The sequence below is a fragment of the Alligator sinensis genome, unplaced genomic scaffold, assembly GCF_000455745.1.
Source record: "Alligator sinensis unplaced genomic scaffold, ASM45574v1 scaffold278_1, whole genome shotgun sequence".
NCBI lineage: Eukaryota > Metazoa > Chordata > Crocodylia > Alligatoridae > Alligator > Alligator sinensis.
Window position 1 is genome coordinate 2,373,732 of NW_005841952.1, and position 19,046 is coordinate 2,392,777.

At 48.6% G+C, this 19,046-nt stretch overlaps 2 protein-coding genes across 6 annotated transcripts in view; one reads left to right on the plus strand and one right to left on the minus strand.

Annotated features, from left to right (window-relative positions):
• GRAMD1B (GRAM domain containing 1B) overlaps nucleotides 1-1,868 on the plus strand; it is a 173,841-nt gene extending 171,973 nt beyond the window's left edge. For all 4 annotated transcript variants that reach the window (XM_025199999.1, XM_025200001.1, XM_025200000.1 and 1 more), the window contains 2 exons: nucleotides 719-836; nucleotides 1,652-1,868. In XM_025199999.1, the coding sequence (XP_025055784.1) occupies nucleotides 719-836; nucleotides 1,652-1,741 (208 nt within the window). In that variant the 3' untranslated portion in view covers nucleotides 1,742-1,868. The remainder of the gene's footprint in view (nucleotides 1-718; nucleotides 837-1,651) is intronic.
• A 10,597-nt stretch (nucleotides 1,869-12,465) lies between these two features.
• SCN3B (sodium voltage-gated channel beta subunit 3) overlaps nucleotides 12,466-19,046 on the minus strand; it is an 11,989-nt gene continuing 5,408 nt past the window's right edge. Inside the window, exons 2-6 of one of the 2 annotated variants that reach the window (XM_006020394.3) lie at nucleotides 18,035-18,198; nucleotides 16,152-16,377; nucleotides 14,759-14,897; nucleotides 14,007-14,103; nucleotides 12,466-12,920 (exon numbers count right to left, since the gene is read on the minus strand). In XM_006020394.3, the coding sequence (XP_006020456.1) occupies nucleotides 14,040-14,103; nucleotides 14,759-14,897; nucleotides 16,152-16,377; nucleotides 18,035-18,198 (593 nt within the window). In that variant the 3' untranslated portion in view covers nucleotides 12,466-12,920; nucleotides 14,007-14,039. Of the gene's footprint in view, nucleotides 12,921-14,002; nucleotides 14,104-14,758; nucleotides 14,898-16,151; nucleotides 16,378-18,034; nucleotides 18,199-19,046 lie in introns of both variants that reach the window. The other variant, XM_025200009.1, reaches the window with a different exon arrangement.

A 19,046-nucleotide genomic window follows, 5' to 3' on the forward strand; every position in this document is an offset into this window, starting at 1 on the left:
CGTGAGATGCACCTTTGGATGCAAGACAAGGTATGGCTGGCCTTGCTGGCTGCAGTCTGGCATTGGTGGCTCATGTTCATCTTGGAGTCGGTAATGACTCCAAGATCCCTTTCCACCTCTGTGCTTTCAAGAAGGGAACTCCCCAGCCTGTATGTATGCTGTGGGTTCGTTCTCCCCGGGTGCAGCACCCTGCATTAGTCTACGTTGAACCCCATCCTATTCTCGTCTGTCCACTTTTGTAGTCTCTCTAAATCTGTTTGTTTGCTCCAAGAATGCTGGTTGTCGTGCAACGTAAAAAGGCATATGGAAATTGTATCCAGGACCAAAGTCCTAGTTTTTAAAGTATCTCGGTCACCAACGAATGCAAATCATCTGGATTTTCCATGAGACTTGGGCTCCTAAGTGCCTAGGACGTTTTCAAGGGGCTTGTCCTTGCGGGACACTTGGAAAATGTAATCCATATTAACTAAGGATGTGAACTAAAGTGAGTTAGTTAAACCACATTTGTCCCCCTCTGCATGGGCATTTTCTTACAAAATGAGTCACCTTAGCATGGCGTAGCTTATTTGGAATTAAGGCCGTTTTAATTTGAATAAGCCTATACACATAGGAACATGATGCGGTTTATCTAGCCACCCCGCCATCTCCAGCTCAACCTGAGCAACAATAGTTGCCTTTCTAGAGCCACTTCATTTTGCACTGTGTGTGTCCCTGGCAGGTTACCCCAGTCCCAGACAGAGTGGGCCCAGTTACTAGAATCGCAGCAGAAGTATCACGACTCAGAGCTGCAGAAATGGCGCGAGATCATCAAGTCCTCGGTGATGCTTCTAGACCAGGTGAGAATGACCAGGAGTATCCATTTCCTGAATGCTCCCCCCGTCACCCTGCTCTGTCTCCATATCCATCTCCATATCTTGCTTCCTTTCCTCCGCTGTTTCTTGTCTTGCTACCTCCATGTACACACTTTAGGCCTCATATCAAACAGGACCAGGGCAAGCAGTTATTTAGGGCTGGTCAGGGTAAGGCTAAACAGACTTCTATGGTAGGCCAGAGAAGAGGAGCTAGGGGATCAGAGACCAGGTTCGGAAAGTTTGAACTGTTTCAGTTTGGTCCGTTTAACCCTTCTCAGTCCCTCAGCAGAATAGATAAATTGGGTCCCTTGCAGATTTTCTGTGTGCAAATCTTTCCATTGAGATGAGGGAGAGGGGAGCTGCTCTTTGGGAGCGTTAGAAATCCCTCTGAACACTTCAAAACAGGAAGACAATGTCCTTCAGAAAAAAAGCCTCCCCAGTTTCTTTGCTGGTTGGACTCCACCAGAGAGAGATGGCTGCCTGTACAGGCTGTGAATCTGGAACATGCTTTGGGGTGAAAGGTGCACAGGGCTATGTGTGCATCTTTCTGAGCCCCAGTCCCTTGCCAGCTCTCTGTGCGCTGATTCTCTGCCTATCCATTTCTCAGCCCCCTGTCCTGCTGCCAACTTCCACCATATCCCAGTTCAGGTGCTTGGGTGCCAGGCAAACAAGTGCAATTAGAAACCTTAAGCAGCCAGATAAGTCCTGTGGGTACACTGATAAGTAGATAAAAGCCACAAGCTGCTGTGCTTGCTTGACTTTACAGCAGTGACACATATGAGGCCTGTTTTATCTTGCAGATGAAGGATTCACTAATAAACCTTCAGAACGGCATTGGTTCCCGTGACTATGGGTCGGACCCAGAGGAGAAAAGGAAGCGCTTCCACTAACAGGCAGGAACACAGGAGGCCAGAGGATTGTGTGCAATATGTGTATATAGAATATATAAATATATATATATAAATATATATATATATATACAGAATATAAATATATATATATATTATATACAGATTTTAAGAGAAAAAAGCCTATGTATTGAGGAGGAGTGGGTGCCGACCTCCAACACTGGCTGAAATGGAGCGTCTTTGGGGTAGAATTGGGATGTAGTGGGGGGAGGGCTGTGCTCTCCCAGCACCTTGGTGCTGTCAGGGGAGACCGCAGCTTGCGCTCACCTAGGCCCTCGCACCTCTCTTCTGTAGAGTCCTGTCTATTTGTCTGTCTGTTGTATTTGTTCATTTTAAAGGGAAGAATTGGAGCAAATGTCCCACTCATCCCTGCGTGTGAGGGCGCCCGAAGGACCTGCAGGTAGATAAAGGGGGCACTGTCAACTTCACCCTGCTCCACTAAGGACAGGGAGGCTTCACTACTGCCATCAGTCCCTACTGCATTCAGCTGCCTGTTAATGAGGAGGGTTGTGCAAGGACTGATCTTGCTCAATAGAGAGTGGGGCTTGTTTGGAGCCATCCCCAAGGACTCTGTGGCAGGGAAACCCTTCAGCTGCAGCCCAGTTTCACTCAGTGGAGCACGGAAACCTACCAAATTGAATCAGATCCTTGTGAGAATGCTCTGTGCTTCATTAATGGTAAAGGAAATGAGGGTTGCTGTGGGCTGTTCATTCAGACCTACCTGGGTGTCACTCTGCTTCCATCAGCAGAGTTCAGCCAGCCATGAATTAGGTTCTTTGCAGCGTGACAGTGTCTCCTTTACATGCTCTGTAGTTAGCTCAGCCCTCCACGCACTTGATTCCCCATCAATAAGCCATCCCTATGCTACTAAGCAACTGCAGCTGTGCTGAAAGGGCTATATCTGTGCTGCTCTCCCCAGTTGATTTAAATGGACCCCACTTGGGAAAGCACCCTGGTATTTATTTTTGTTATTCGCTTTCCAATCCCTCTTCTGCCAAAAAAGAAAAAGAAAACCATGGGCTGTATCTTGGGACCAAGCGCTGGTGCTTAGCAAGGGTCCTGGAACTCATACTCCTTGGCACTGACACCTCCCTCCCCACCCTGCCCTAGGAGGGAATGAGGGCATTCTGCATGCACCTGCATACACTGGCTTCATCTCACCTCCGATAGCCACTTGTATGCAGAGGGAGCAGCTTTCCTTAAAAAAAAAAAAAAAAAAAATTAAGGAAACCTTGATTGCAATAAACCAGACGGCTGTTTCTGGCCCAGGGACCTACCCACCCTTCCATTGCATGGCTGACACTTGGAGAGGGTCGGAATGGGGATGGGGACCAGTTGTTATATAAAGAGGGCTCTTAATGAGGAAGAAGTTTGGGGGAGTTGAAAGGCTGTGCCCTTAGCGTGAGATGAAGTGGGTCTGAAGTAGGGCAGCTACAGGAGGGTCCACAGAGCACGCTTAGACGCTTACAATTATGTGTGAATGTTACATTTTATTTATTTTTGAAGTTCATTTCAAATGCTGAAATGTTTGGCTTGCGAATCTGAAGCCAATATTGACCAGGGGAAGAAACCAGAGGACTGTGCTGAATGCGGACTGTGTTTTAGTGGGGTGGCTGTCTGCTCTGGTGACTAATGCACGGTTTCCTGTCTTGCCGACCAGGTGGATTAGCTGGTCTGTGAAGCGCGCTAGCTCCACCTTGTCTGACACTGGAAGAATATCCTGACTTCTTCACCGAGGTGGGAGCACCTGGCCCATCACCCCAGTTAGGGACAGTTTAGTGGACTGGCTAAGGTAGCCAGTCTGCTCCAGCATGTGCTGAGGGAGCAGGGAATGAGCACTGGTGGGTCACTGAGCTTCCCTGTGGCACGTGGACCTGCCCTCCACAGTTGGTGAGCCTGGGAGGAGTGTGTGGGACTAAGCTATTTCCCCACAGCTTTGTAGTCTAGGTTGGCTGGAGGCTTTTAGTGTCTTTTGTGACCTACGACTCTGTGAACAAACTTTAACTGTGAAATTTCTCATAAGCAAAGGGGAGGTCAGGCTGTCAAAAGGGAGTGGGGAGAGCAAGAACAGGACAGACATGTGCCTGGGCACCAAGGGATTGCTATAACTTATTGTATTTATGATTATTTATTTAACTTAATGCTGCTCACTACTGTACAACTCCCTAGCATTTCCCTTAGGAGCCAGAAACTGCTGGTGCCGTGCTTAGTGTAGAGCAATACAGAGCCCTAGGACGTGTGGCAGAAAGAAAGCAAAGGTGGGGCAGGTGCTGCTGGGGAGGGTGGCCTGTGCTAAGGGCAGAAGGGCCGAGCTCACCAGAGGAGACAGCACCCTGGTTGAGAAGGGGCTGCTTTCCCCTATTGCTCTGTGTTTGGTTTTCTCCCGCAACTGCCCTGCCTCTGGTTCCCTCTTCCCTTGAGTTTAATCAGGAGGACAGCAGGGAGCTGGGTGGTTGCTGCCCTAGCTGTGCCAGGGGAAACCCTGGTTCCTGCAAGTACAGTTGGCATCTCAGCCTCTGTAAGTGAGCGTGCAGATCTGCCAAGAGGTCCTGGTACCTGTCTGTCTGCTCAGGCCACAAATAATCATAATTTGGGGGCTGGACCCAATGATCTCACAAGGTCCCTTCCAGCCCTTAACTTCTGTGAATGTTTCCTAATATCTCAGTCATAATCTCCAGCCAGGCAGAGGGAAAAGACCTGTTTGCCCTACTCACTTGGTCAGAAGCACAGCTTTGGGGGTTTGTTTAATCTAGTTCTACATCCCAAACACCACAGTTTTCTCCAAGGAGACTGGTTCTGTAGGCCGGTAGATCAGGGAGTCTGGTCTACGTGCAGATTTGCACAGCTTTAGATAAACTGGTGCATCCTCTCATGAAGCAGTTTACATGTGGTTAACTTAACTAGAGCCAGCAAATTCATAGGTGGAAGCTTAATTACTACAGACTAGGCTTAAACTGATATCCGAGTCTCCACGCATATGGTTATCCCAGTTAAAACAAGTCAAACCCTTAGTAAAACAAAAACAAGCCCTCAGGGTCAGGAGCTGATCCTGTTCCTCACCGTTGGTGTTTGCCTCTCTCTGATGCCTAGTTATATAATAAGTCTCATGGCTCACCAAAAATAATTATCCCTGCCTCTCGGCAGGCAGTGCATTGTTACACTTTGTCTTTTAGGTCAGCGCTAAGTTTCAGGCATTTTTTTGCTTTTTTTTGTTGAGACCTGCCCTCGCCTCCTCCACTCTACACAGGCCCCTGTCAGGGGTTTTCTTGCCCTTTGGGATCCTTTGAAAAGTCCAGGCTGTGATGTTTATGGTTCAATGCCTTTAATAATCCAGCAGCTCTACTGGTAAAACAGGGACTGACTTGAAGGGTGTAATCAGGAAGGGAGAGCTCTGCTGCCTTTGCAGCATTGCAAGCCTGGATAAAGTGAAGGTTAGTGTTCACCCATCCCAAGGTCTTCAGCAGGCACATGCTTTGCAAATGTCTTGCCATATTTATTTCTCTGCTGACCAGGTCATGGTGATGCTCTGCGCTACCCCGGAAAACCCTGGCCCTTCTGCTGTTGATGACAGCTCGGTTTCACAGGCAGAATGCTTTGTTTTTCATGTTCAGCGTCTACTGTAGAAAGGGTTTCTCTTCCCACTCCAACTAATGCACTAGCCAAATGCAATTAATGCAAACTAATGCCAGCAGCTAATGGCCTAAGTAGTACTGCGTAAGATGCTGCACACAGGAAGGGACGCTTATATACGTGACAGTGGCTCTTGGCACTAACCCTTCCACGTGTGGAAAAATGGACTTTTTTTTGGTAAGCCCAGGTTTCAGATTTGAATGTATAAATTAGGTATCTATGTTCTGCCTGCACTGAAGAAACGGGCCACAGCTGTGGAGAAGTGAGCCCTGCACTGTGTGGGTGTCAGGTTTGTAGCCAAGTTAAGCATGCATGCAGCATTGGTGTTGGACACAGGAGGGGTCCAACAGGCTTACGCTCATTTTAAGCAGCATGTTTTCAAGTTTGTCTAAGACTTGGGCACAGCTGGGCATGCTGAATGCCTACTGGAAGAGAAGAGTGCACAAAGCAGTGGGTACAATGTACAGCTTATAGGGCAACCACACTTTTAGTAAGTTATTTTAACCTTTAGAGGTAATACAGGGCCAGCATTATCCAGAGCCTGCTCTGACATGCCCGAGCCACTGCCCAATGCAATTAATAAATCATTGGATTAAAAAAAAAAGGAGGGGGCAGACGACAGTAAGGCTTCAGGCTAGAACCCAGGACCTTGTTCCCTTTCAGGCTAAAAGCTACTTTCACTAAACCTCACACCCTCTGCCTTCTCCCTTTCTCCTGACCTCACTTATCTCCATTTCTTGGCCCCCCAAAGGACAAGTTTCAAAAAGCACATTGACTTTCCAGTCAACTGCTGCAACTACACCAAAGGTCAGGCATTAACCAGCTAACTCTCCAGAGTGACAAATGGTCAAACCCACTCTGGTTAAGGGGACCCCATAACTCTGCCTCCCTGGCACACGCACCAACCACTCAGTTCTAAGACATGAGAGAGTCCTCTTCCTCCTCCATTTAACACCCGCTATTCATGGATTTCTGGCTGCCTACATTTTCTGAACTTAAGACGCAGGTCCAGGTCCAGAATAGGTATTTGTACGTGTCCAGGTATGTATCTGGCCAATGCGCAGCCTACTGCATGCACATTTCTACATCCACACCGCAGGGGTAATGGAATCATTTGGGCATAAGTACCATTTTTTATACTTGCACAATTAAAAAGCTGCTATTTAGATGCACAAAGGGCACTATATCTCCACCCTTAGCACATGTGGATATCTTGATTTTGGACTGTATTTGTTAATGATAATGTTAATAGCTAAACCCACAATCAGCACCCCATGTTTGCCACTGGTGAAACTGCACTGCAGTTTAAACTACCCTGTTGCACTTGGAGCTGATTATCCATCTCTCTACGTCTCCTTTCTGCCAGGGGATCTTGGAGATGTACATCACTTCTCCATTAGCATTTAGGCTCCTGCACGTCTGAGGCTTATTTCTTCTTGTAGAGGTTAAAGGAAGAGGTGGGGTTTTGCTGCTTTGGCTTTCCTAGTCCGAGAGCTGCTCTCCTGCAATATTGCTGATGCCATTAAATGAAGTGATTTTTTCCACCTCAGTAAAAACATCAGTGATATGGGGCCTAATTGTTCTCTTATGTAGAGCCATGCAGTTGTATAAGCCACAAAGTATAGCTCTTTTGCCAAACCATAGCACACGAGTGTGTGGGGGGTGTGTGGAGGAGGGAGCTCTTTTGTCACAAAAGGAGGGCTGCAGTAGAGACCTAGACCTCAGCTAATCGCCACAAGACATTTTGCAAAGGCTCTGCTCTGACTTCTATGCACGTAAACAAGGTACTGCTAGTCATTAGTTATGAAGGAGCTGAATATGGGGTATTTAAGCTCTTAGAAGATTGCCTACCTACCTGGTGGACACCTTTCTGAATGGCTGGAAGGTGTGGAGCTGGGCAGAAAGTCTCATAAGAAGTGCCTCTCGCGAGGTGCACGGACTCTTCTGTCTCCAGTGGTGGGTACAGCATGGGTGCATGACAAACACCAGAAATGGCTGGTTTGGCTTGAACTTGATCCTGTACCCAAACGGGAAAGAGGCAAATATGTGGAAAAACTAAAGTTGAAGCTTTGAGTGACACAAGGTAGAAAAATAAACAGGGAGGGTTACCTTGTCCAGTGCTCTCCTGCTGCCTGGCTTCTCCAGACAGCTGCTTTGCACATGTCCTTTGACGTTGAAGAACGGCAGGAGAGATTGCAGGGCACAACGGCAACAACCTTCAATTGGGAGCATGCTGAGCAGCGGAGGAGTAGAAAATGGGGGGTCCTGGGAACCTGTGAGCAGAGGACTTGTGGCACGTGGCCTGACTTTGTTCCCCTCCACAGTAGCTTTGTATTTTAGGGCTTGACCTTTCCTCACCTTTTCTGTAGCTAGGGGTGCCCGAATGGAGAGTTGGAGTGGGACATGCAGTGGCTTTCCCATCATTCTGCACTAGAGAGAGGAACTGGAGGAGAGCTCTCCACTCCAAATCCAGCCCAAAGCTAAAATGGCCAGTGTTTCTATTGTCAAACAACCTGCGAAACAGAGGTTAGCGTCGAACAACTCAATGTGCCTTGTCTCCTCCCCTCCCCTTTCTCCCTGCCAAATGGTAGCGTAGGGTCTCCCAGCGCCACTGGATGGAGTGGGTCACCTCAGGTTGGTTTGTTCTCTCCTCCCCCAGTGTCTTTCCAGGAATTCCCTACCCTTAAGGCTTGTTTGCATGGGGACACATGGGAAAGTGAAGGTGCATCAACTAAAGATAAATGCACTTAAGTCAGGGCACATTAAACCTTCACGAGGACGCTTCCGTTTCAAAGGCAAGTGGCTTCACTAGCCTTTTGATCCACAATTATCCAAGGGCTTCTCTATGGGGGATGTGCCTGTGCAGTCAGGGAGGGGTTGTATTTACAGCGCACTACCTACTTTCAGCTCGCTTTTTGTGTAGAGACTCTTAAGGCACAGTAAATGCAAAGGTAACCAACTCCACTTTCAGAGCAGGGCGAGTGCAGCGCACATTCACACCCTGGCTTACTTCCCCCTGTAGACAAGCCCTAAGCTCACTGCGCTAGGGTCACATCGCTCCTGAATGAGATAAATCCACACAAGTGTCTAACAAGCCTTACACCATAAATCCCTCAAAACAGACAGGCTTTCTCCCCTGCACCACCAGGCTGACCTGCATATTTCTCAAGTGATGTCCCAGACAGGGTATGGACCCGCCCCGGGTAGTTTGTACTACATCTTACATCTGAGGGCACGTGGTTCTGGATAGTTAGGCAAGTTCCCCAACAGGTGACAGAAAAAGAGCACAGCCAATACAGTACTTAAGGCCCGAGCTGCAGGTCTCGATATCCAAAGGCTTCAATTGCTGCCATTGGAGGAAGAGAGGCCTGGCTTGTCGTGGTCAACAAATCCACTGCACTGAACTGGGCCATTACTGTTGAAGCCTGTTGTCTCTGCCAGGGCTGCTTCCCCAAGCCCCATTTGTAGCCTTTAGAGTGTGTTGCGCCTCCTGGGAAGCCACCTGAAGGGCTAGTTCTGGTGGGGTCCTTGCAAGGCTGAGATGCTGCCATTCGGGGGCTGCTTACTGTGACGGAGCCTGGTTTGAGGTTGGAGAAGTGGGAGGGCATGAACTGTAGAACTACCTGCATGTTCTTTTGTTAAGCACCGCTCTGGCTGGGAACCAGGAGACCAAAGCATCTGAAACAGCTGGTTTGAGAAACAATCACAGGGAAGTTGTTCGAGTGAACCGTGCTCAAGGTTCACGCTCCCTTCCTTGTGGTCAGCTGCTGCTCCGCGCTCGCTCGCTCTCTCCCCTCTGCACGCAAACCTGTTTGTGCCATAACACTGATTTTCTAGATGTGCAAACCAGCCAAAAAAGGAGCACTGTTCTCTCCCTCTCTTGCTCAGCCCCCCCAGCTGGTTATTCCTTTCACAAGGCAGAGAGCGCAGGCATGACTCTTAGCACCGCTCGTGCAGGAGAACATGGTCTTTCCCAACATGTATTGCAGCTACAAGGCTTGCCTGGCTCCACCTCCTCCCTTCCCACCTTTGCTGCTGGACAATCACCCCCTTTTTTCTCCAGATCACCCTCACCCCAGATGGACAGACCCGGTGCTGTCTCCGGTTTGCCTTTCCTTGCAGCAGTTTGTGCCCTGCTACTCAGTGAATGTGTTCTGGTTTGGGTTGGAAAAGGACTTCCTTCTGCAGAGGGAACTCTATTTGCACATGGCTCAGGGAGGCTTCTCCTCTGACCGTCTCTGTTACCTCACTCATTTTGGCCAATGTTACTGCTCACATTAAGCAGCCACCTTCCCCACCCTCACCAGGAGAGGCTCGAGAGCTGAGCTGCATTGCTGTAGCTCCAGTCTCAGTCCATACTGTCCCCTGCGGCACCAAGTCTGTGAGCTGCTAAGCAGCAGCAGCAGCAGCAGCTCTGTGTTGTTCATCTGCTTTGCTGGCTAACCCACCTTCCCCTGTAAAGGGTACTTAACAGAACAAACATGGAAGCACTTACCCGCACTCTTGGTCCAGTGCAGTTGGAAGGGAGGGCTGAGCAAACTCAACCTCACCGCTGTGAGCAGATGCTGCCTTCCCTGAGCCGGATACAGTATTGTGACCACACGTTTGGGGTGTTACCAGCAGTTTGCTTTGCATTATTTTCCCCAGCTCACCAAATGCTCCAGGGCTGGATAAAGCTGCTGCGTTCCTGAAATAGCTCTTTTCCCCCAGTCGTGGGCCGGGTTCCTGCAACCCTGACTGCTGCAAATCATCCCCGGTTAGTAAGGATGGATTTATTTCAACAGGAGGGGGTTGTGTGGTCAGCCCCAAGGAATGCCCAACCCTTCTGACTTGTAACACCACATGGTGGGAAAGGAGGGACGACAGGCCAAGGACCTACATCCGCCTGGTTTCGAGCGGACATGGGTTGTAGTAGTAAGACAGACTCTGGGGCTGGGCCACGTGCACAATGAACACCAGTTGTGTTTTCGGGGTTGTCTGGCTCTCTGTGTTTGGCTCTGTAACTGTAATAAACTTTGCGCTGTGCGCAAGGTGCGATAAGCCCGATAATGAAACTTACCTGCTAGATCCTAGGAGTTATAAAGGCTACACAGCCAAATCTTACTGTAAAGTAGCTAGTACAAAACGGAAGTACAGTATGAATAAAAAAGTATTGAACAAATGACAGAGCGGCTCTTGAGTTCATGGAGTGCTTCTCTTTTATTGTCCTACCTACTTCTAAGGTCTCTCATGTCATTTCCATATACACAGAGGGTCTTTCCTGACACCAGCTGGGGAAGATCTTCCCAGAAGACACAAACAGCCTTTAACACCAGGACAAATGACTCTCTCCCCTTTTTCTTTCAATGGGAAGGTGAAACCTTAATGCAGCTTCCCCCTGCCTGAAAATACTCACAGGAGATTGGTAGTGCCTGTCTGCTGGAGTGCCTCTTAAAGGAGTGGGTGAATGGAAGATGAAAGCCACACACAACAGCATCTTGAGACAAAATCATGAAAGGAAAGCATAGGGGATTAAACACAACCCTTCTTTCCCTCCTTCCCTCTGAGGCAGCTCTCAGCATTTTATCATTCATTAACTCTTAAAGAACCCTATGGCTTTGCTGGAGCATCTTCATCCTACATATGGAGAAACTGAAGCATGAAAAAGGTTAAGTGACCTACCTAAAGTCACACAGTGCATCAAGGCTGTGGCCACCTGGAACCATCAAGTCAAGATTTATTCCCGCTGCCTGAGTCCCTGGGGCCAAGCCCCCAGGGTTAGCATTATGCACAATAGTATCTTAGGCTGGATGAGCAAGCATTGAGAAAAATGAAGACATCCAAAAGGAACCAAAAGTGGAGACACTTTCCTCTGTTTTAAACATGGGGTACTAAGAAAACAGTGCCCAATCTTAGTGGCATTATACACAAAGCATGCTTAATTTAGGTTCGAGATGTGAGACCGGGATCTGGTTTTGGACATGCTACGGTTCAACCCTCCGAGTCTGGGCTTTCAGTTTGTCCTATTATTAAAACCAGGACAATAGGTAGATTCTGATCCAATTTGGTTCAGTCACAGGAGAGTCATTTCTAAGCTGTAGCATAAAGCAGAGGAAGGCTACACAGGAAGCATGCCTGGATGGGGAGCATTTTATCTACTTGGAAGCAAAGAGTCGGTGTGGCAGAACCATCTGAATTCATACAAGCAGTAAAGCCACTAGTGCAGCAGGGATGTCACACTAGCTGCTATGAGGAAACATCCTCCTGTTTCATGAATGGGGCACAGCATCCCCCTTATTTCCCCACTTCCTCCCACAAAGAAACACCCTTAACTAGCTTGGGTTCTAACTAAGCTTCAGTCCTCATGCTACATGGTCTGTTTAATGAAGCCAAAACCCTTTACCTTAACAAACTGTAGTTGTGCTTTAAGAGAAACTTGATTTGCAATAGGAATCTTGTGCAATAATGGCTCATATTATCAAGGGGAAATAATAATGCATTCTTAATGGTTATAGAGAAAACAAGCATTTCCTTTCTAAAATCACTAGGTGGTGCTGCTACCCTGCCTTCTCGTTGCTCCACAAATCCCAAAGCCTTGTCCCAACTTTCCTATGAAAGAATGGTTTAGGTAAGAAAGTGAATGAAAACGGATTAGTCTCCTGTCTTCAGGCTTGCTGGCTTTCTAGTCCTCCTGAAATTAGCAGCATCCTCTAGTAGGCTAAATCTCTCTCATGCTGCTGCTCTGTGTTGCTGCTATTTGATGGAGGTTACGTCAGCGATCAGGAAACACTCAGACTATCTGATGGGTGAAGTGGCAATGCAAGACTAGCAGACACTACACGGATGGCTGTTGCATTCAATGACTTGGGTGTCAGGGTTGTGTTGAGTTACAAATCAGCGTGGGGGCCTCCCAGATTGGCAGCGATGCTTTACATTTAGGGTGAATTCTCGCAATCCCCTCCTCAGCAACAAGCAGCGCCCGTGTCCCAGACAGCTGGTGCAGTATCAAGCTGTTCGGGGCACTCTGGTACCCCCAGCCTCTGTCTCATGCTTGCAGCCGCAACCGAGATGCAGGCACCTAAAGGGGAGGCAGCAGGTGCAGGGTTGGGATACTCTAGTGTCTAAGTTTGCTTTACTAAATGGCTGAGCATTGTACTAAGATGACCCCTCTCCAGGTCACACAGGGCAGAGCAATGTGACACACCACTAAGCTCCCAGGCAGGATTAGCATCGTTTGCAAACAAAGGAGAATGTGGAGGGGGGTGAGAAATGACACCGATATTTACAGAGCCATTAGGGTGAGGTGGGGGCTGAAACTTGGGAAGGAGCCGTGCTGCCCATACCCCCATGCCCTTTGCTCAGCATGCTTCAAAGGAGAGTCCTTTAGCAAACAGGCTGGCAGCTCAGGATGGAATCATGAAGCTGATGTCAAGGCTGTATAAAGTCCAAGGCAAATAGAAGGGATTTTTACACTTTCCCTCATTTCCTCCTGATGCTGTAGGGTTCCCCCAAACCTGACTGGAATTGCATGGTCCTTCCAACTTCAGAGCCCCTGCAAGAGACAGAAAAGCCTGGATGTGGCTCGTTCCTTATCCATGGAGACATGGTCCTGTATTATAGCGATGTTTCCTTGGGGCTGTGTAGGCAGATGCAGATAAAAGCTACAGCAAGTCATGTGAAAGGTGGAGAGGGGGTTTAGATTTCTAAAATTTGGTTCTGGGATTCTGGTGTGACGATATATGTACTGGGGCTTCTTTAGGAAAAAAAGGGAAAGTAACTTGTTTTATTTAAATGTGGAGAGGAAAGATAGAAGGGGACAGATGAACAAATTACGATGAGTTAAAAGAAGGAGAGGTGGGGGGTGGGATTTACCACATGCAATATGTCTTGTCCGTGGATTGGTGCTATTCCGCAGTAAGCAGAAGTGAAACTAGAACTGTTAAACTACATTAACTTAGCAGTTGTTTTATTCAGGGTTAAACTTCCACTTACCATGGGATAGAGACAGGTAGTTAGCTGTAGTGGTCCAAAGCCAAGCAGATGGCAGGGCAGGGTGACCCTGGCATAAAGGCTACCATATTCTGAGGAGGCGCACAAAACTTTTTGCAGAGCAGCTGAGAAATAGGTGCCCCCCACCACAAATACACATCCCCCTTTTAACTCGGGGAGGTCCCGGTAGCCCAGTTGAGTAAAGTCCTTTTTTTGGACCTAGTCCTTAGTCTCCCTCGCTCAGCTCCCCAAATGCACAATGGGGATAGTAGCACCCCCCTGCTGTGAAGATAAATGCACTGAAGACTGAAGTGCTCAGCTGCTCCTGGTGATGTGGGGGCATAGATCAATGGACGATTGATAGATTCCTGGCAAGAAAAGGCTCAGGCACAGCCAGGTCTTGTGCTACTGAGTTTAAAAATAATCTAAATCCACCCCCAGTGCCTACATGCCAACTGCTTCGAAGGCCACCAGGGAAGCCTCAGACAAAGAACCAACCTGGGACTTCACCTCTCCAATTTTCCAAGATTTTTGTCAGTATAACACGTCTCTCCATTTCAAGCCCACCCCAGAGGAAGTGGGTCCTTTTTCCTACCGCTTGCAAAAGGTGGAATCAGCCGTTCCCTGGAACCGGACTGAACTCACCTACCTTGTGGCGCATCATGCCACCATCTCCCCTTTGCTACTCCTCCACAGGCACCGAACAGTTTTCCTTGTTTTCTGATGGAATGGCGAGGTAGTCAGTCCTGTGGGTGGAAGAGCAAAGGGTCACCCCAGGTGCTGGAGAGCTTTCACGGCCTGGTTTTCAGAGACCAAGCACCCATAACCTAGCACCTCTGAAGTACCAGGCCTCCATTGCCTTTGGCCGAGTTGACAGCACAGCAGCTGTGATCTCCCTTCAGAAAACACCTTCAGCATACTTTTTCTTCAAGGACAGGGGCAAAGTTGGATGTAGTTATCGAGTGCTAGAATACTTCTCACTCCCACAATGGACAAAAGCATTGTTGCCTCAAGGAGAGGGAAAGGGACAAAGCAGGCTAACACTTAAAGGGCCTTATTTTTTTTTTTAACCCGTCAAGTGTGTTGCAGGGAGGTCCTGGGAAAATATCTGTAGCATTTTAACAAGGCCCTGCCTGTTCCACATGGTCCCACGTTTGGCCAATCCACCTCCATCCCTAATACCACCCTCTGCTAAGCCGGTGTGTTGTCATTCACAATACAGCTACATTTTGCAATGGAGAGAGACAGCAAAAGCATCTGGGAGAAATTAATATGAGACCAGAACCCTTTTCCTTACAGCCCCAGAGTCAGAGGTCTGGTGAACCCTCTGAATGACCTGGTATTTCTGTGGAGGAGGACAGCTTGCACGTGCTTGCAAGCCTGCAGGCTTTTTATACTCACGCATTTTCCTGGGTAGCTTCCTCTGCTTTGGAGACCTTCCTGTAGCAATAGACCATTTCGATCAGCAGCCACAAGGTGAGGAAGACCAGAAGGATATACATCATAATTTCAGAGATGACTGAAGTGAAGTCATCGCCAGCTGTCAGCAAAATAGAATAAAGATGTCACTGGCCCCCTCCTCAGAGGGTGCAAAACAAAACTGGTCTTCAAAGAACCAGTGCCCTCCTCTCCTCAACTGGATGCAAAACCCCACAGGAAGGGGCAACAGGAAGTATACAGAACTGCAGGGCTTACACCACCTCCTTTACTGGAAATAAGATCAGGAGGCCAAGGACCTGCCAGAATATGAGTGTGGAGTTTCTACAGCCAGTGGAACCAGTAGCACTGAAGCAGCCCAGGGACAGTCTGTCAATGCATCACCTTGAATTGATTCCCCTGGGCTGAGGCTTCCTGCCCTTATCCCTCATCCAGAAACTGGGATTGCACCTCCAGGTTCAGGAGGGATTGTTGGGCAGGGCTGAAGGGGGAAGGGTTTTGTTTCACGTATTCTATCCTGCACAGTCCCCAGGTATGTTCATGCTTGCCCCTAATTCCATGTTACACCCCCTGTAGCACACGTGCATGCATAGACCACCACCTTTAGCCCAGCTCATCCTGGACTTTGATTTGTTTATACTGTGCTTTCTATTCCCTGCTTTACCCTTACTTGTCCTATAGTGCACTGAGGATGGGCATGTGAGAGAGACCAAGAAACAATGTGATTTGGGAGACAGGGAGACAAATTCATGTGAGGGAATGGACTGGGTGAAGTCCTGGCATCAGTGAAGTCAGCAGCAGAAGTCCCGCTGACTTTAATGGGCCCTAGATTTCACTACTAGGATGGGAGAGGGGAAAAGGTCGCAAAGATAAAGTGCAGTGTGGGTCAAAGGCAGGGAGTTATGCATGGAGAGATGCTCACAGTGGGAGAGGGAAGAAAAGAGGTCACCACCTCAGTGCTGCTCCGACCCACTGAAGCCCTGATGCTGTCTTACAGCCACCAGGGAATAGCCTGTGTCCTGAGCTGGGAAAAAAGCCTGCTGAGATATCTGCTTGGTACACTGTGCTGCTCTGGTTGTTCTCCCACTCTGATGGCACCTGAACATCTTCCCTGATTCACACTTAAAATAGTCAGACCCCTCAAGCACGGGGAGTTTCATCTCCGAGCTTAGCCAGACTATTGATCTAGTAAAGCGGAAGATAGGTCTGTCTGCAAATAACCCAGCAGCTTGCAGCTTCTCTGCCCCTCTCCAGGGATACTACTGAAAGACCATTAGTCTGGTTTGCAATAAACTTGCCCTTGATGCAGCAGTTTACAACTGACAGCTTAACTGACATTCCCTCCAATCCTTCGTACCCTCCTCAACCACGGTGAGGTGGATGAGTCTCGAGCTTCTGAAGAGTGGGCGGTGAATCTCAAACTCAAACTCCCGCGTGACATTACAGGTGTAGATCCCCGAATCATTCAAGGTCACATTTAGCACGGTAATGGACACATCCTGCATGTCTTTGCTCCCATTCCACTGTAGCCGGCCACTGAAACGGCTTGGAAATTCATGGTAGGTTCTTCTGTACTCATAGATCTGCCAGGAAATATGGGAGGAAAGCTCTCATTAGCACATAGGAACAATGACCTGACTAAGATCACGGAGCAGGCCAGTGGCAGAATCCTGTATCTCCTGGCTTCCAGCCCAGTGCTTCTATTAGACACACTTGCAGCCATAAAAATGACCGGGTTCAATACAATCCCATTTAAAAAAAAAAATGGCCCAAATATGTCACAAGGAATATCTGCATGCACTGCAATGGTAAATTGCAATGAACTTGTTACCACTTGCTCCCTTTCTATACACGCCGGTGAAGCTCATTGAGGCTTTTGCCAATTTCTAAAGATCAAGAGTTGGTGTTATTAAAATGCAAATCCCACTCCCTCCCCGACATCAAACTCATTAGCATTTCTTGACACTGGAAGCAGGTAAACCAATGAGCAAAAGGCCTGTGGAGCCTAAATTCCTCTCTTGCTTTGCAAAGTGGCCTTTTCAGATCCCCCAAAGGATGGGGGATCATTCTGTGTCTCATCTGCCACTAACTCTGCTTTGTGGAGGAAAGGAAAGATATGAGTCTAATTGCTTGTATGCAGGAGATGCAGGCCTCCAAGGACTCAGGGCTCCTATTTTTTCTACACCAACAGTTGCTTCTTGTTCACTAGAGTCACATTCTTCTCCCTTGACTCATTTGGCTCCAATTTCCAGCCAAGAAGAAACCAAACGCTGGGATATTCTAACTGCTTCCTGGGCCAGAGGATGGGGTCACTTTCCCCATTAAAATGTCTGGTGAAGAAAAGTAAATCCTAGTCCCACTGATTTCAATTACTAAAATACTGTGCACTTTAGTGGGACATGATTTAACTTATAAATAGCAATGATGGAAACCAAAAGCGTGTGCTGCACGGGTGAATGGATGATGCCAAAGGTCATTTGACATCTCTGCACCTCTATTTCCATGCTTGTCCTTCAGGTTATCTGTTTAGGCTTTTACACATTTCGGGAAAGGCACTGCTGCTTCCTGTGTGTACAGCTGCTAGCACAACGGGGCTCTGAGCTCAGATGGGGCTTCAAAGTGCCACTGCAATGCAAAAAAATCTGTGCCTCACTGCGCTGATCAGTGAAGGTGGGGAGACGACTGTGAAACTTCATTATTGTGTGTAAAGTATTGAATGAAAAAAACTGGAGATTAACGCACTGTAATTCAGGAATGAGGGGCATCATCAGAAACCTAAAAGTGGCCTCTGGACATTTTTGTCTTCCTCAAATCAAAGTTAAAATGTTGAGAGACTCGTATCCCCACTTACTTCTCTTTTCTTCTTTACATTACCCTGGGTGCGTCTACACGAGATGCTAAAAGTGCAGTAGGCCAATTCTACCGTGCATTAGCATGTCACAGCGAAAGCCACGCTAATGCACAGTAGAATTAGCCTACTGACTGCACAATAGCGTCATGCAAAAGACAGGCATCGGCGCTACTGCGCAGTAGTGCTGATTACGGTGCATTAAGTTAGTACCTGTTTTTACAGGTACTAACCGTGCCGTAATTACAGCACAGTAATGCATGTATAGACATGACAACTGCGACCCAAAAGCAAGACAAAGTACTAGTTGCACCTGCCCTCATGTATTTGCTACACACGTTCGTCACACAAAGGGCTATGGAAACAAAGAGCTAGGCTCCAAACGTACGTACAAGTTCATCTCTCCCGCCTTCAGGCCGATAGAACCACTCGACCAGCGTGGTGGCGGTAACCTCCTCTCTCTTCATGCAGGAGATACAGAGTAGCTTCATGTGCGTTCCCTGGACAGCCTCCGTCTCTGACGGGACCTCAACACACACGGGAGAGCAGAAGCCAACTGGGAGCAGACAGCGAGGAGCAGCAGCAGACATGAGACAGATCGAGGGGGAGGGGAGAAAAACCAATCGATTGTTTATTCAGGTCGTTCTTTTATCAACCTCTCATATCCCCCAACGGCAAACCATTTTGTTCACCACTATTTGCACAGACAATGGAGAAAAGTCTAAAATGGCAGCTTTATAAAACTTGATTTCTCCAAACAAACTCTATAAATAATACATAATCCATAAAAAACCATAATTAATGGTGTGCGATTGCTTCACGCCAATTTACCTCACCAGCATCTGCTTTGCCACAGTTTTACATATCCCCCCCGCCCGCCAGAGTATTTAATGCTGCTATAGGGAGGACGAGGCGCCGCGCGCTCTCTCACGGGCACGGATAGCAGCGCACGCTCTCGAACAGCACTTCACGAGTCCCGTGTTAAAGACCCCCTGGGACCGCGCACCGAGGTGCAGCCGCGTGAAAGCGGGGCACGAATCTGGCTGGTGAAGTGCCCAGAGCACACCTTCACGACTCGCTCTTCGCGATCTACTTCGTTGGCATCGACGCAAGATCGGGCGTGGAGGCCGATGGAGCGGGCAGACGCACGGGGCGGGCGGGGGGACTGGCTCAATCCACGCCCCTCGCCCCCGAATGCCGTCAACCGGTTCGCGCGCAAACGGGCACCTGGGTCGCTCGCCCTTCTGGAAACGCCGCGTCCCCTGTCTCTCGAGCACCCTGCCGGGCGATGGAGACGCCGCCGTGCCCGCTGCCCGGCGGGGCTGGTGGGGCAGCGTCCCCCTCCTGGGCTGGGAGGGGAGCAGAGGGCAGCTCCTGCAGACCAGGGGCTGCTCCGGCAGCCCC